The sequence below is a fragment of the Colias croceus genome, chromosome 28 (genome assembly GCF_905220415.1).
Source record: "Colias croceus chromosome 28, ilColCroc2.1".
NCBI lineage: Eukaryota > Metazoa > Arthropoda > Insecta > Lepidoptera > Pieridae > Colias > Colias croceus.
In genome coordinates, this window is record NC_059564.1 from 4,659,652 (window position 1) to 4,678,039 (window position 18,388).

The window sequence follows — 18,388 nt, forward strand, 5'->3', positions numbered from 1 at the left end:
AAAATAAAACAACAATCAAATATTTAAACTTTATTAACACGCAGTAGCATCATGTTCCTCCTCAATATGTTTCTTGAATTCTAGCTTCGAACTGGACTCGAACCCGCACGCTCCACACACGAGAACATCAGCCGCTTCCACTTCTGCGCTACTGAGGTATACTTTGTTACCGAATATCACGTAATCTGTAAGAAAATGATAAAAAATAATATTAAATATATTAAATGTTTATACACTTGTAAGTATAAACATTTAATATAATGAAAAAAAATATTTTTGAAGTGAATAAAAAAAAATGCATGGTCGCGTCATGGGAATACCGTCACGTCATGGTATAGGCGACGATTTTGATCTTTGAATCTTGCCAAAAAAGTTTCACTTCTGACTTGTGTGCACACACGCTGTTTTTTGTATATGTGTCGCAGTCAATTAGTTCAGACGTTTATTAAATTGTTTTTAATATCAGAAACTATGATATATAAAAAAGCTAGATACGTTACCCGCTCTCTATTTTGGCAAGAAAAAACTCAGGTAAGTGCCCGAGTTTCACTTAGTCACGCACCATTCAGCGTCGTGGCTGGACGTTCTTTTTGTATTTTAATCGTCAGTTGTTATTACGAAGTACATGAGTGAGACATGTATTATGTCTCGTGCGTGAGAGTGAAAGAGAGAACAACTGTATTGGTGATAATGCGTTAGTAAGTAGGTATGTATTAATTACGCTGTTTTTAGTGCAATGATGTTGGCGTATGCCGCGTCTACTAGTATAATAGGTCATTGATCAGAAATGATAAAACATATAGCCAGATGGTATTCTATAACAATTTATAGTTATTGCCATATTTCATACATTCCTGGGTATTATCTATACTAATATTATAAAGCTGAAGAGTTTGTTTGTATGTTTGAACGCGCTAATCTAAGGAACTAGTGGTCCGATTTGAAAAGTTCTTTCGGTGTTAGAAAGCCCATTTATCGAGGAAGGTTATAGGCTTTATATCATCACGCTAGGAACAACAGGGGTGGAGCCACGGGGGTGAAACCGCGCGGAGCAGCTAGTATAAAATACCTGAATTACACAGTTTACCGGTAACATACAGATTTAATGAAATTAATAACAAAAATGTACCTTGATCATCCTTTTTCTTATTCTTATGGTGCTCCTCCAACATGTGTTTTGATAACTGTAACAATATAATATGATACATTAACATGATGTTATAATTATTTTTAAGCCATTGCATAGCTTCTATCGCGGGCCTTGAGCGCGGGGACCGAATCGAGAAATTCCGTAACGAAAAAACCTCACGCTCCCCACGGGGACGGGCGGAGGTGTGGCTTGAAGGCATAGCGCAATAGCGCAACCGCCCCAGTCCCCGAGTGACACACGGCGTTTTTTTAACAGTAAACCAAATCGACTGGAAATTTCAGAAGTAGACTATATTTAAATACGACAACACTATAATCAATCGGTTTAATTTCCATCAATTATTTAAATCTGCCTGTATCGGCCCCTGTAAATAATTAAATCTGCCTGTATCTGCCCCTGTAAATAATTAAATCTGCCTGTATTTGCCCCTGTAAATAATTAAATCTGCCTCTATTTGCCCCTGTAAATAATTAAATCTGCCTCTATTTGCCCCTGTAAATAATTAAATCTGCCTGTATCTGCCCCTGTAAATAATTAAATCTGCCTGTATCTGCCCCTGTAAATAATTAAATCTGCCTGTATCTGCCCCTGTAAATAATTAAATCTGCCTCTATTTGCCCCTGTAAATAATTAAATCTGCCTGTATCTGCCCCTGTAAATAATTAAATCTGCCGCTATTTGCCCCTGAAAATAATTAAATCTGCCTGTATCTGCCCCTGTAAATAATTAAATCTGCCTGTATTTGCCCCTGTAAATAATTAAATCTGCCTGTATCTGCCCCTGTAAATAATTAAATCTGCCTGTATCTGCCCCTGTAAATAATTAAATCTGCCTGTATTTGCCCCTGTAAATAATTAAATCTGCCTCTATTTGCCCCTGTAAATAATTAAATCTGCCTCTATTTGCCCCTGTAAATAATTAAATCTGCCTCTATTTGCCCCTGTAAATAATTAAATCTGCCTCTATTTGCCCCTGTAAATAATTAAATCTGCCTCTATTTGCCCCTGTAAATAATTAAATCTGCCTGTATCTGCCCCTGTAAATAATTAAATCTGCCGCTATTTGCCCCTGAAAATAATTAAATCTGCCTGTATTTGCCCCTGTAAATAATTAAATCTGCCTGTATCTGCCCCTGTAAATAATTAAATCCGCCTGTATTTGCCCCTGTAAATAATTAAATCTGCCTCTATTTGCCCCTGTAAATAATTAAATCTGCCTGTATTTGCCCCTGTAAATAATTAAATCTGCCTGTATCTGCCCCTGTAAATAATTAAATCTGCCTGTATCTGCCCCTGTAAATAATTAAATCTGCCTGTATCTGCCCCTGTAAATAATTAAATCTGCCTGTATTTGCCCCTGTAAATAATTAAATCTGCCTCTATTTGCCCCTGTAAATAATTAAATCTGCCTCTATTTGCCCCTGTAAATAATTAAATCTGCCTGTATTTGCCCCTGTAAATAATTAAATCTGCCTGTATCTGCCCCTGTAAATAATTAAATCTGCCTGTATCTGCCCCTGTAAATAATTAAATCTGCCTGTATCTGCCCCTGTAAATAATTAAATCTGCCTGTATTTGCCCCTGTAAATAATTAAATCTGCCTCTATTTGCCCCTGTAAATAATTAAATCTGCCTGTATTTGCCCCTGTAAATAATTAAATCTGCCTGTATCTGCCCCTGTAAATAATTAAATCTGCCGCTATTTGCCCCTGAAAATAATTAAATCTGCCTGTATTTGCCCCTGTAAATAATTAAATCTGCCTGTATCTGCCCCTGTAAATAATTAAATCTGCCTGTATTTGCCCCTGTAAATAATTAAATCTGCCTCTATTTGCCCCTGTAAATAATTAAATCTGCCTGTATTTGCCCCTGTTAATAATTAAATCTGCCTGTATCTGCCCCTGTAAATAATTAAATCTGCCTGTATCTGCCCCTGTAAATAATTAAATCTGCCTGTATCTGCCCCTGTAAATAATTAAATCTGCCTCTATTTGCCCCTGTAAATAATTAAATCTGCCTGTATCTGCCCCTGTAAATAATTAAATCTGCCTCTATTTGCCCCTGTAAATAATTAAATCTGCCTGTATCTGCCCCTGTAAATAATTAAATCTGCCTGTATTTGCCCCTGTAAATAATTAAATCTGCCTGTATCTGCCCCTGTAAATAATTAAATATGCCTGTATCTGCCCCTGTAAATAATTAAATCTGCCTCTATTTGCCCATATAAATAGCTCAATCTGCCCCAATTAGCCCATAACTTGCCTGCAGATGCGTGTTGCCCCTGAACGGGCAGCGCGGGCACTGTAGCGCGATGCTGCCCGACCTGCCCCCGGCCTTCCACTTGCCCCCGCCCGTGTGTTCTGCTGCCTGCAAATGTAAAACAATAAGTAACTATTATCTTATTTTTTTACTAGATTTCCGCCCGCGGCTTCGCCCGCGTTTGCAAAGGAAAACCCGCATAGTTCCCGTTTCTGTGGGATTTCCGGGATAAAACCTATCCTATGTGTTAATCCAAGTTACCCTCTATATGTGTGCTAAATTTCATTCAAATCCATTCAGTAGTTTTTACGTGAAAGAGTAACAAACATCCATAAATCCATACAAACTTTCGCCTTTATAATAGTAGTAGGATTTTTTTATTTCTCAATCCTTTATTGCACTTAAGAGTCCGGCGGAGGCCGCTGCCAACTGCAATTCGAAGTGAAGGCAAAATACGCTCGAATATTGTTGTCTCTGTTGCACAATTCCCGCCGAAGCCGCGCGTGAATTTGTGTGAATAGTGTGTAGTTGTGTGAGTGTACCATTCATTCATATTGACAAACGCATTTCTTTTTATTTAGGAATAAAATGTTTCTTATTTACTTTATTTTTGCAGCAAACTTTGGGCAATCGTAAGTGTATGTGCAGAATAGCAATGCGTTTTAAGGAAATTTCTCTACAACACTTATATCCTACTAGTAATATTATAAATGCGAAAGTTTGTATGGATGTATGGATGTTTGTTACTCTTTCACGTAAAAACTACTGAACCGATTACAATGAAATTTAGCACACATAAAGAGGGTAACTTAGATTAACACATAGGATTTTTATCCCGAAAATCCCACGGGAACGGGAACTATGCGGGTTTTCCTTTGCAAACGCGGGCGAAGCCGCGGGCGAAAATCTAGTCTTCAATAATATCTCAACATCTAGGCTTTGTAGAAAAAAATGTAGCTGTAAAAATCAGGGTACATTTTTTTCGCAAATATAATCTATATCTACTCTATACATATATAATAAAAAAATCTGTAGAAGGGTCAATTCTGTACATTGAAAATATCGAAAAAGTAAATAGCAGGGGGTGTTACTGGATCGATACCAAACCCAAATATGTGATTAAAAAAATTTTTGTCTGTCCGTCTGTCTGTATGCTGACATCACGTGAAAACTAACAGTTCGATTTCGATGAAACTTGGCATAATAATTATACTTTATTATCCTGGGCATACAATATATACTTTTAGATACTTTTTATCCTGGAATAACACGTGGAAAAAAATAATCTTAATTTTTCAGTTTTATCCATAGACGTTGTTCTGTAGAACCGCGAACACACGTTGCGTTACCCGCAGTGGATTCTTTTTTTTTATAAGATGTCATTGTCAGAGTAACTCAAAATGGAGAAATAAACCATCCACGCGAAGACCGACATCCGCGCGGACGGAGACGCGGGTGGAAGCTAGTCAGAAATATTACAATACAATTGGCAAAAAATACGCACGCACAATGCACTAACATAATATGTTTTTACTTTTAGGCGCAAAAAAGTGACATCCTTTGAAGGTTTAAAGACATTCCCATTAAGACATTAAGTCACTTACATGAGAAACTTAAATTTTAAACATAGGTATTTATAAAAAATATCATTCGTTAGTTAAAAATTTAGAGTAAGTTACATACTATAAACATAAGTTTAGGTTAGGTACTCATTCATTGCATTCAAAGTTTGAGCGTGTGGTCTTCCAGGATGTGTTTCGCTAATTGTTTTTTGAATACAATGAATGAGTTTACACTTTTTAATTTGCTTGGCAATCCGTTATAGAAACGTGCTCCCTCGTATGTTGCCGTTCGCCTTCCATAATTCGTTCGGATCTTCGGGAGGGCAAGATAGCTAGCTCGTCTATTAGGATAGTGGCGATTTGATGTTGAGAATATTATATTTGTATTTATGTTTTTATGTAGCGCTTTGTGGATGAACATACACGTATTATAAAAGTATAATTGTTTTAAATTCATTATTTTAGTATCGTCGTAGATTTTATTTGTAGAAGTTAAAAAAGGATATTTAAAAATGGTTTTAATAATTTTATTTTGTAAAATTTGTAGTGGCGCTAATTTATTTTTGTAAGCGCTACCCCATACTTCTATTAAATACATTAGGTGAGGTTTGACTAACGTGTTGTAGATGGTGTGGCGTAATTTATGAGGAATGCAAGAAGTGATATTACGCAGAGATCTAAGAAGTGCTGATAATTTATTTTTTAGGTGGTCGATGTGATAATTCCATTTTAGAGAGCTGTCGATTCGCAAACCTAGGTATTTCTCGTGGGTTTTATGTTCTAATACAACACCGTTAATTTTAAGTGGAGCGTGTGGTGGAATAATTTTGTTCTGAGCTTTGAATTTAATATAACACGTTTTAGATATATTTATTGTTAGTAGATTGTATTGAAACCATTTATTTAATTTATTTAAATCGTTTTGTGCTTGCTTTATCATGTCATGTATAGAGGGACCAAAATAAAACAGACAGGTGTCATCCGCATAAAGTGTTAGATGACCATTTAGTTTTAAATCTTGTAAATTATTAATATAAATTAAAAAAAGCAATGGGCCTAAAATCGAACCTTGTGGTATGCCACACGTAATTGGTAAGGGAATGCTATTGTAGTTATCTATTTTAACGATTTGTGATCGATTTTTTAAATATGATTTCAGCATGTCTAGTGCTTTACCAGTAATGTTAATGGATGCTAATTTCTTTATTAAAAGTTCGTGAGAAACGGTATCGAAGGCCTTTTGTAGGTCAATAAATACTCCCAAAACTAAATTTTTTGCGTCAATGTTCTGTTTTATTTTAGTAGTCAGGTCTATAGTCGCTGACAGAGTGTTACTTTTTGGCTTAAAACCGTATTGACGCACTGAAATAAAATTAAATGAGTCTAAATTTTATTTTATTCTTTGACCCTTTTTTATCGGAAATATCTAAGGAGCTTCTCTTTACACGAGTAGAACACCCAGAGTTTTATTTTAAAAACACGATTTTTAAAAAAATATTTAAAATATTGGGATTTTCGCGGCCGACTGAGCTACCTAAATAAATTCGTAGAAAAAAAAATTGATACACTAGAAAATTTATTATGTTGCTAATATATGTAGTGATTACAGGCGCAAATTATTTTAATTAAAATAATTATTAAAGTAATTATTTTAAACCAGAATTAACAATACTTGTATTTAGGTATACCTACTTAATTATATTTAAAACGATAAATTAAATTAAACTAAAAAACACAAAATATGCAAAAATAAATTAAAATTATTATTATACGAGCATAGAACCTCCACCTTTTTGTTTTAGGATGAAAAAGAAAATAGTTTGACAGGCTTGTGCTTGACAAAGTGGTGACGTGGTTTTCACACATCGAAAATATTACCAACACATACAAACTTTTTTCTATACTATGAAGTTTACTGTATGTATCTGTATATTGTGCTTGATGCGACAGCACGACGACCGATGAAAATTTGTGATTAATTTGAACGTGTGCCGTAATACCAAAAACGATGAATGAAAACTCAATGCTTTTCCAATTTTTTTTGCATATTGTGTAACTTAACAATGTAAACCATGTTTCGAATTACATTACATTAAGAATATTGCCGTTTTTATTACAGAATGGATGAGTAGAAAACATATCATTTATACTTTAAAAATGTGAGAAATACAAATCGTTTACAATTCGTTGTATTTAAGTATTTTGCAATAAAAATAATATGGGAACCTAGATAAATACTGTCTTATTCCGAATAACAGCACAATAAAGTGGAAATATGCTCAAACTGAAAATTATTTTGGTATTACGTTTGTATGGAAAAATTGTCGTCCGCCGGCCTCTTAAAGAGAATCCATACTAATATTATAAGTGCGAAAGTAACTCTGTCTGTCTGTCTGTTACTCAATCACGCCTTAACTAATGAACCAATTTGCATAAAATTTGGTATAGAGATATTTTGATACCCGAGAAAGGACATAGTAAATAATTAAATTTTTAGGTAATAAAATTAATAATTAAATTGTTAGGTTTTATGCCAGAAATCCCACGGGAACGGGAACTATGCGGGTTTTTCATTGACTGCGCGGGCGATGCCGCGGGTGGAAAGCTAGTAAAAAATAAATACAAACACTAAAAGATAGCTTAAACTAAGTACAAATGGCGGTCTTATAGCTTGAGCGACATCTTTTTTTTATAAAACTTAAAATCCATCTTGGGTCTAAGAATGTATATTTGTGTGTGTATCTGTGTCTATTTCTATGTTCGTTTCTGTATTTTAAAACATTTTTTTATACCACAACCGACAAAGGTGCGGGCGGTGTACTAATGAAAATGATCACCGCCGCCCATGGACAATTGCAAAGTTAGGTAACTTTGCGATTGTTTTGCCGGCCTTTGAGAGACGCGTAGGCTCTTCTTTTGAAGGCATCCATATCATAGGTAGATGGAAACACCGAAGATGGCAAGCTGTAGCAATTTGTATCTGCTTTTGATCTATGTTTCTGTCAAGCTCTGTGTACAATTTGCTTGTTTCGATTTCTGTGTCAACACTCAGTAGGTATATGTATTTGTTTATAGATTACTGTGTATGCGTTTCAGTATTTGTGTATATATTTGTGTTTGTCGATATCTGTGTGGTTATTTCTGTGTATGTCGAAGTCTGTGTGCTTACTTCTGTGTCTATCTATGCCTGTGTGTTTATTTCTGTGTATGTCAATATCTGTGTGCTTATTTCCGTGTCTATCGATGTCTGTGTATTTATTTCTGTGCGTTTGTCACCTTGTGCGCGGAGAGCTCGCGAACAGCGTTGCACTTGAACGGGCACAGCTTGCACGAGTACAGGTACAGACGGAACTGAGGTAACGCGAGTAACTCGTGGGGGGGCGGTAGGGCTCCACGGCGTCTTCGCCCCCCACGGGATCGACGTTGTAGGTTTGACATTATTGTTCTATAAGATAAATAACACGAATAAATTAAAACTTTTAAAGAAAAACTAGCAGTACATGTACTTTCAAAATTACACATTTCAGTTCCAACTTCCAAAATTATTAATGCTCCGTTTATTTAATTAACTTTATAAAAAAAAATCAGCAACAAATTAGTTATTCAGAAATTCATAAACTCACTTTGATGCTTGCAAAGCTTTCGCTCGTTCCAATATAAACTGTGGACTAGGCTGTTGTGGTTTTTGAGGCTGAAAAATATAAGAAATGTTAAAAATATAACTAGGTACGTATTAGTATCCAATATACTAGTTTTATCCCGCGTATTCACTTAACAATATTTTACTAATCATTTATCCACACAATGGTTTTTTTTTTATATCTTCTTATAATATAAAAATGAATCCCAAAATGTGTTGGTAAGCGCATAACTTGAGAACGGCTTAACCGATTTCGTTAATTCTTTTTTTATAATATTCCTTGAAGTTCGAGGATGGTTCTTATGTAGAGAAAGTACTACGGGCGAAGCCGGGGCGGACCGCTAGTATATTATAAACATGAAAGAATGTCAGGATATATGTATGTTTGTTCTTCTTTTATTTGAATAAACATTGATCAGATTTTGATATTACTTGGCAGTGATTTAGCTTATGTACCTCTCTGTCTAAAAATGTTTTCTCGCACAAAGCTGGTTATTTGATTTTAAATATGAGTTTGTAAATACATTTTTTTCCTAAAATAAACTTTTTACTATTTTTTTCTACTGGTCTATAATATAACAAGTGATAACTGCGTTAAAAACAACCGACTTCAAACTTGCACTTGCAAAATTTACAAATACCTACAGACAAAAATGCTCATAAAATAAAAACTACTGGGCCTATCTGAATAAAATTTTTATGGGACCAATTCGACACCATCCCGCATCGAACAAAAAAAGAATCACGTAAATCGGTTCAGAAACCTCGGAGTAATCGGTGTACATACATAAAAAAAAAAGAAAAAAAATATATATACCGGCCGAATTGATAACCTCCTCCTTTTTTTTGAAGTCGGTTAAAAATAACCTCCTCCTTTTTTTTGAAGTCGGTTAAAAATGAATCGCAAAATGTGTTGGTAAGCGCATTACTCGAGAACGGCTGAACCGATTTCGATAATTCTTTTTTTATTATATTCCTTGAAGTACGAGGATGGTTTTTATTTAGAGAAAACGTAAATATGTACCACGGGCGAAGCCGGGGCGGACCGCTAGTATTTATATAAAAATACTCACCTGTTTCTCTACAGGTTTTTCTTCCGGCTGTGTCTCTTCAGCTTCCCCGATTTCCGACTCCAAATAAACAAGCGAACCATTATCACCATCCATCACCATGTATTGATCTTCTGTTGAGAAAATAATTAATGTAAATAATTAACTAAATAGTGAAAAATAGTACATTATTGATTTTTGAAGTGAAACTTCTTTAGGAGAGTTAAATTTCAAGGTCGCGTCATGGCAACACCATCATGTCATGGAGTAAGGCGATGATTTTGGCATCTTTGCATCTTGCCAAAGAAGTTTCATTTCTGACACGTGTGCTCTGCAGACACGCAAAATTTTTTGGGTGGGCAACAATTCCGGGGCGACACCTGAATTTTTTCTATTCTTTATTTATAAAGCACTAGCTTTCCGCCCGCGGCTTCGCCCGCGCAGTCAAAGAAAAAACCGCATAGTTCCCGTTCCCGTGGGGTTTCCGGGATAAAACCTATCTTATGTCCTTTCTCGGGTATCAAAATATCTCTATACCAAATTTCATGCAAATTGGTTCAGTAGTTAAGGCGTGATTGAGTAACAGACAGACAGAGTTACTTTCGCATTTATAATATTATTATGCTGGTTGCAGATTGACCGACCATCAGTGCGTACGTCAGTCGCGCTTGTCATATGTAGGGAAATTCATAAAACCGTTGATAGCTAGACCGACCATACGCACGCGTATTGTCATGCGCATTAGTGTCATAGTCATACGATTGTTGATGCGTATCGTCAGGACCGACGGTACGCACTGACGGTCGGTCAAGTTCTGCAACCAGCTTTAGTATGGATTTGAATGCCATTAAAGGGCATTTTTTTTTCAATTGGTACCACCTCTCAAAATATGCTACTGAATATTTTTTTCAGTTTTTTGGGTAATTGTTGGTTTATTAGATTAATAGATTAATTAAATTTTACTAAAAACGCTTTTGAATTTAATTTTAAACCCCGATTTTATATGAAATAGTGAAAAATAGTAACTTAGGCACGTTTTTTGGTCCAGAACGTTACCTAAGAATATTTTGCTTTTGAAATAAAACTAAAGTTAGAATTGGGTTTTTTTGGCATGTAGTAGCTTAATAATTGTCCTGTCTAGCAAATGATCATAAACTCTAGTTAAAAACGAAATAATTACTTATTGTAACTTGTAACAAATTGTCATGACCGTTACTTTTACGAAAATGCAATACTTAACTTTTATTTTATTAATGAAATAACTAGGGGCAAATCTTGAATTTCAATACCAATCAGTACTTGAGAATGCATTTGTTTCGAAATTATATAAAAAAGTATTAAATTTTTTTCACAAAATAAAGAAAAACTATCAAAACTCTTCAATATTTCAGGGGACAGTCACGTATATCTGACCAATCAGTAACGGTCCTGACATAGTAAAGTTGAGGACATACTGGGACTAATTAAATACACCCGCTTACCTTACTTTTCATCATTTTTATTTGACTTTCATTACATTAGGTATTATTTAAGGCACATGTTTACATGAGATCAAAAATCAACAATTCAGTCTATAATTGTTTTTAAAACGAGCTTAGGTTTTAAAATTTTCACTTAGTATAAAAAGTTGTTCTTAATCCCTCAGCCCCCGGAATCACAGACACAATAGAAAATCTATTGTGTCTAGGCGTCTAAAATCACAATTATAGCACCAAAAATGCTGTTTCATTTAACTTCAAAAAAAATAAAAATCTTCTTGCGCTTTTGTTTAAGTCGGTCTATATTTTTCTTACGATACTCTTCATATTTTTGGGGATCACTTTTTATTCGTTCCCTATACCGCTTAATTTTTTCGGCAGCGGTATGTGCCATTTTTATAAGTACCTAAAACATAAAATTACAAACAAACAGACGGACAAGAATCGACTTATATAAAAATAACGAAAGTTCAAAACGGTTTGTGTTCATACTATTAGTTAAAATCAAAAATCTTTTTTTTTAATAATTAATTATCTTATTTAAATTAACATACGTAATTTAAAAAAAGTCGAAACAACATCTTCTAAAAATACACTTAGAGACTTAAATCGAGCCACCTAGCAAAATTCGACCATGGCCGTAATTTAAAAAATATAAAGCTTTTACTTAATGTAGTTTTGTAGCTAGCATATTTTTCTCATAGTTGACATGCATTTTGTTATAAATTTAAATTCAGAGCAAAAGCAAATTTATAAACCTCAAGTTACATTTGGCAGGTGGCTAATAAGCAGAGCAATTAAAAATTAAATAGTACTAAAAATTCTCTCAGTGTATCCACATATTTACGCTGTCCTGTTCGTTACTTTTTTTGTCCAGCTAATACGTTACCAGCCATTTGGTAACGAAAAGGACGTAACGGTCGCACATCTTCTCTTAGATTTTTAATCATAAACTGAATATATGTTAAGATAATTGAATATCTTTATTCTATATAAAGCCACAAATAATGTCACCATGTGAAACTACCTTTGTTTTAACATTAACATTACAAAATCGTTCTAAAATCGTGAAACACTTACCGCTCAGTATGAGGTGAAAACTTTGCAAAATGACCGTTACCGCTCACAACACTGTCAAAAATGAACGCTAAAACGGCTGACACTTCAAATGGTTGCTGACATAGCTCGTGTTCGATTTGGTGTTGCTATTTGTATAAAAAAATTGTGGAAGGTAGAAAAAAAACCGAACGAAATTATTGAGCATTTACGGTAACGGTGCAGGACATGTCCAGTTAACAGATACCAAGGGGACACGATTAAAACTAATTTTAAATAATATAATTGTATTAAAATGTATTATGAGTTTATTACACTTGAAAACTACAACGAAATTACAATAATTTAAACGTTTGCAGTAAGTAATAAATAGCGAAATTGCTGAGAAATTGTAAAATAAAGATCACATTTCGAAAAGGGGACAGTACTGCAATCCGTAAGATGTCAGTTTTCAGGATTAAATTTTGGAACTTTGGGTTAATTTTCTCATAAGTAAAATAAAAAACAAGAAATCTTAAGTCATCCTTAACTATTTAAAATTAATTCAACACTTCTAAATTAAAAATCCTGAGTTTTTTTGCAATTTTTATGTGTGGGACATCCCGTGAATTGGATTGTAGACATTTTGGCGAAAATGCCCTAAAACCAAAATATCAAACATGTTATATTCATACAAACTTTCTCAACAACTCAAAAATATTCGTAAAAATTTTACTAACATTATTAAACAACATACCTTCCCCATCATCATTTGACAATATGCATGTGACAGTCTCTGAATCACCACAGTCTGAACTACTCGACACTAATTGATAGGAATCTCCTCCATTTTCACACCTGAAAACAATTCAATTCATATTTTATATTTATTGATATAACACATATAATATGTTACTAGCTAGCTAAAACCTAATCAATACTAATATATTATTACTAATTAGTAATTACTAATTACTAGTACATATATTATAAATGCGAAATTAACTCTGTCTGTCTGTCTGTTACTCAATCACGCCTTAACTACTGAACCAATTTGAATGAAATTTGGTATAGAGATATTTTGATACCCGAGAAAGGACATAGGATAGGTTTTATCCCGGAAATCCCACGGGAACGGGAACTATGCGGGTTTTTCTTTGACTACGCGGGCGATGCCGCGGGTGGAAAGCTAGTAAATTATAAACTTACCTAGCTCTCTTGCTTACCAAGACCCACTCTATTTATTAATAAAACTGCATCAATATCCGTTGTGTAGTTTTAAAGATCTAAGCATACATACATACAGACAGACGTGAGAAGTGACTTGCTTTATACTATGTAATGATACTAATTTTTTCTACTGATTTTTCAAGTTATTTCCAAGTTACTTACTTAATCAAAGTCATGTTAAGTAAATCAAGTACAACATTTTTTCCCGATGAATCCACAACTTGCATATATTTGAAATCATCACCGCCTTCCGATGATTCTCCTAACATATGACTTCCCTGTAAAATAAAACTTATTTTATATGTCTGTCTTTTTTACGATTTTAAACTGGTGTAGAAGTATTGATAAACTTTGTAATAGTGATAGTTTAAATCTTGAAATGGATTGAGTTGAACAAAATATGGTTTACATTTTTATTAAATTCTTATTAAAGCCAAATATGAAATGTTAGTTTGGAGATTAAATTATACTAATAAACAGAAAAGATACTTTTAATATAGGCCCATTCGTGCTAATTTATATACTAGATTACCACCCGCGGCTTCGCCCGCTTTGTCAAATTATATACTAAAACCTTCCTCTTGAATCACTCTATTAAAAAAAACCGCATCAAAATCCGTTGCGTAGTTTTAAAGATTTAAGCATACAAAGGGACATAGGGACAGAAAAAGCGACTTTGTTTTATACTATGTAGTGATAAACCATAATAAAGAAAAAGAAATTTTTTTTAACTAAGATTGTTAATAATCAAAATAGTCATTTAGTCATTTTAATAAATTGTATATTTTTCCGTTAACAAGCCGTGGCAACTTATAAGTAAAACAACACTTAGCTATATATAATTGTATCTTTTATATCTGTTATTTTATTGGTGTATGTTTTGTAAGTGGCCCTTAATAAATAAATAAATAAATAAATAAATAAATAAATAAAAAAAGGCACTAGGTATTTTAAAATATTTAAGAAATAATGGAATCTTACCTCACTTTTGTCATATTCAACTATCTCTAGCTCACCTGAAAATTATAATAATTTATTTTAACCATTTTAATAAGATATCTATACTAATATTATAAATCTGAAGAGTTTGTTTGTTTGAACGCGCTTATCTCAGGAACTACTGATCGATTTGAAAAATTCTTTCAGCGTTAGATAGCCCATTTATGTAGGAAGGCTATAAGCTATATATCATCACGCTAAGACCAATAGCAGCGAGCAATGCGAGTAAAACCGCACAGCACAGCTAGTAGTAAATAAAATCTTAATGAATACCAACCCTCTTTATATTCTACAACCACTTGTTGCTCTTGAGTAGAAGTACCTTCTCCGTCTGACATATTTATATATCTGCAAATATAAAAAAAAACAATTGCCGTTCATGAATAGTGAAACAACTATAGAATGTCTGGAATATAATCTTGAAATATTTGGTACTTAAATCTGTACATAAAGTATAAAGCTGTAGTTTGTTTGTTTGAACGCGCTAATCTCAGGAAATACTGGTCCGATTTGAAAAATTCTTTCGGTGTTAGATAGCTCATTTATCGAGGAAGGCTATAGGCTATATATCATCTTGCTAAGACCAACAAGAGTGGGGCCAAGCGGGTGAAACCGCGGAGAGCAGCTAGTTTTATATATAGTTAGTTATAGAAACTTAATTCTAAAGAAGTTTTTATTAAAGTTTACTATTTATGATAATTATAGAGTGTAACTTTTTTCTTAGTTCATATTTTCTTCTTTTTAATTTTTTGTTGGGTTGGCTTTAGAAACTTGCGGCACGAATTTCGGCGTGATTTTAATTTTTTTCGATCGATAATAATGCCCCGGAACATACATTAGCGGCTTTTCGTGCGGAAACTTGTAATTACAGAGAAATCTTAATTTTAATTTTTGAGGTTATGTTCAAAATTGTTTGAGTTGCATTGACAAAACTACCTACAAGAATTGTGTTTGAAAGAGATAACAAATGTCAAAATGTACATTAAAAACCATAGTTTCTTCATAGTTCATTCAAAAGCATGTTGCTGAGGGACAACAATTCATACGGATTATTGGCGAGTAGTATATGATTGGGGCAACATGGGTATGTTTTTAAAAAAGTTAATCACTCAGACCCAGACAACCCATTTGCATTTGTTGCCCCTGATGGGACTCATACTCAAAGAATTGAGTCCCAGTGGCGTGTTGTATAGAGATTTTTTAAACTATAACCACCCAAACTTTGATGATATTATTAAAGAATATAATATGTGGAGACGCTGATTTGAAAAAAATAAAATTGATCCATTCATTGCCCTTGTAAATTGTATCAAACATGTATAATTAAAAAAAATGTTTTTTTTATTGTATGTACATTGCACACAAATTGTTAGTAACAGAACCGAATCTGTCCACCCCGACTCCACGTGGTACTTGTCTGTCATACACTAGAGTGTATTAAAAAAGTCGGAGGCGCGGAGGAGCGTGGCGCCCGCGTGTGCTGAGGAGCAGGCAGAGTCAAGCGAGCCGGAGTGGCTGAGGCTGGTCGCCAAAGGCGACCAAAAAGCCGAAGCTACAAAGGCGAGTGAAGACTCCTGCCTGCAACGAGGTACACGGGGGCAAGCGCCACGTTCTGCAGCGCCGGAGCAGTCAAGAAAGCCCATAATCTTCAGTATATTTCTAACTACATTTCACTACATAGTACAAAACAAAGTCGCTTTTTCTGTCCCTATTTGCCTATGTCCCTTTGTATGCTTAAATCTTTAAAACTATGCAACGGATTATGATGCGGTTTTTTTTAATAGATAGAGTGATTTAAGAGGAAGGTTTTAGTATATAATTTATTAGGTTTTAGACAAAGCGGGCGAAGCCGCGGGCGGTAAGCTAGTATAAATATAAATTCAAAAAAAAAATAGAAGGGGGGGTTTCCGCACCCCCCCACTTCACAGGGGGTCTCCCCTTACCTCCCCCCTCCCTTTCCCTCCCCTACCCCCCCTTAATTCGTGCCGCAAATTTCTAAAGAAATACCTTTTTGTTTACAATTACTGATAGGTTTGATAATAAATTGTAAATTATAGAAGGTAACTAGGTATGTATGTACATCGAAAGTATATTACTGCAGGTAGAGTTCATTTATTATTCATGGGACTATTTAAGATCTACAAAAGGTCTTTTTGGAAGATGGTGAAGGAATAAAATATTAACCGATACCTACCCATTTTGCCTTTAAGGTACGTTGATTGATGGAAAACTTATCCCGGATTCATATTTAATTGGCGGAAAACTGTCATGTCAGCCATAAGCTAATAATAATTTTATATAACTTGTATTTAAACACATGATTTTAGAAGTAAATTTTATTAGAAATATTGAATTAGAACAACAACAAACAAAACGTAAACATTATTGTCAATATAATGAAATTTAAAACTTCTTGCAACACTCTTTGACAGTGTTTCTATAATGTTAAAATGTTTTATTTTTATGTTTATTGCAACAAATCCACTTACCTCTAATGGCAACAATTACGAAGAGTTCAAAAACTTTTTTATTATCTTGTGATTTTTTAGCAAACAATAAATAAATTAAATGTGCACGAATTTATAATAATATGTTTTTCTGAATTCGCCATTTTATTTTGTTTCAGGCGCAAGTCGTAAGTTCTTGCGACGTTTATCTAAAGTTGCCATTTCTAAAAAAAATATAAACCGTACTATTATAAATCAATATTTAATTTTGAGATAGACAGGCTGTAATTATAAATTTTAATACAATTTACCAATCAGTATTAATATTCTTACAACGGTAAAAACAATAAGTGAAAATATTTTAATACATATTTTCATAGTACCAATCATAGATGGCACTATTCTCAAAGAACTCCATTGAATATTTTGTAGAGAAACGATCAATGACTCATACACTATGTAGAGTTTCGCTGTCGCTCTCTGTAGAGTCGTTGACCGACTATAGAGCTATGCACTCAAATTGCCAATGGATTGCGCTTTTTTATGACGAACCATACATATTATAAAATCATTACCGCACTAAACGAACGTCCTTACAAATTTAAAATGAACAAAAAATTATGCTTTTTCAAATTTAAATTTAAAAGTATGCAATTTGACATTACGATGAGAGGGTGACGTAGATTCTCTGAAACGCGGTGACGAAATTTTTTGTGCACTGAGTAGATATACGAAATTTTAGCGACGTTATACGGAGGGTCCGTAGCTACTGGTGTCAGCCGGTCTAGGCAAGGAGCCGGTCTAATTCCTCGCCATCAGATATGTTTGAAGCGTATTAAGCAATCATATATGGTAAACTAACTGTTCAAATACTGTCAAGAAAATGATAAAGAGAGACTTGGGTCTCACCCACACGCTAGTAGCTGATTTGACCTTCTTTTTGCTTTTTTTATTAAACATCATGGTCAATTTTTTTACGTCGACTGATAATGTAGAGACATAGAATATCACATAAATAATTATATTATTTTGATACTTACAACTTTTTTTTATTTAGATAGCAAGTAAATTTGCATTTGATAATTATTATTTCTTTTAAAAATGAAATGAATATTAATTTATAAAAATTATTTTATATAAATTATACATTTTATCACAACTTTTAGGAAAATTAGGAAATCTAGATGTTGTCTAGATTTTTATATTATATTTAAATAAAATATCTTAGTAACAATTTTTGTCATATCTTTATTTAACATTATTACAAAAATTTAGTAGATATTATAATGTACCCAACAATTAATACTATCTACTAAGTACATTAGCAATTATTCATGATAAAATTTCTTTCTAACCCATTTCTTTAAACCCAGAAAAATTACGTTACTTAATTACTTTCAAATCACTAGATATAGTCATTTTTATTTATGACTGCTATCAAAATGTCAATAGCTAACTGCACGTTTCTAAATTACTGCTAACATCGCGTCATGGACCATGACGCGATGTTAATTATTACCATTTACTGACACAATAAGCT

At 33.6% G+C, this 18,388-nt stretch overlaps 1 protein-coding gene and 1 long non-coding RNA gene across 4 annotated transcripts; both read right to left on the reverse strand.

The window, feature by feature from the left end:
- Positions 1 to 17: 17 nt before the first annotated feature.
- On the reverse strand, positions 18 to 17,002 carry LOC123704115. Of its 3 annotated transcripts, none has more exons than XM_045652405.1 (11): positions 16,891 to 17,002; positions 14,679 to 14,749; positions 14,384 to 14,418; positions 13,565 to 13,680; positions 12,930 to 13,030; positions 9,684 to 9,793; positions 8,594 to 8,661; positions 8,247 to 8,415; positions 3,412 to 3,516; positions 1,130 to 1,184; positions 18 to 185 (listed from the first exon to the last, which is right to left on the reverse strand). In XM_045652405.1, the coding sequence occupies exons 2-11, from the start codon at positions 14,737 to 14,739 to the stop codon at positions 34 to 36; spliced, it is 972 nt and encodes a 323-aa protein (XP_045508361.1). In that variant the 5' UTR covers positions 14,740 to 14,749; positions 16,891 to 17,002; the 3' UTR covers positions 18 to 33. The 3 variants fall into 3 exon arrangements, with proteins under 3 accessions (XP_045508361.1, XP_045508362.1, XP_045508363.1); XM_045652406.1 differs by lacking the exon at positions 16,891 to 17,002 and adding an exon at positions 16,614 to 16,793 and having other exon boundaries at positions 14,679 to 14,751; XM_045652407.1 differs by lacking the exon at positions 16,891 to 17,002 and adding an exon at positions 16,596 to 16,793.
- LOC123704126 lies at positions 11,137 to 12,565 on the reverse strand. The gene is made up of 2 exons (XR_006753083.1): positions 12,218 to 12,565; positions 11,137 to 11,543 (listed from the first exon to the last, which is right to left on the reverse strand). It is a non-coding gene; the product is annotated as an uncharacterized LOC123704126 (long non-coding RNA).
- Positions 17,003 to 18,388: the final 1,386 nt, after the last annotated feature.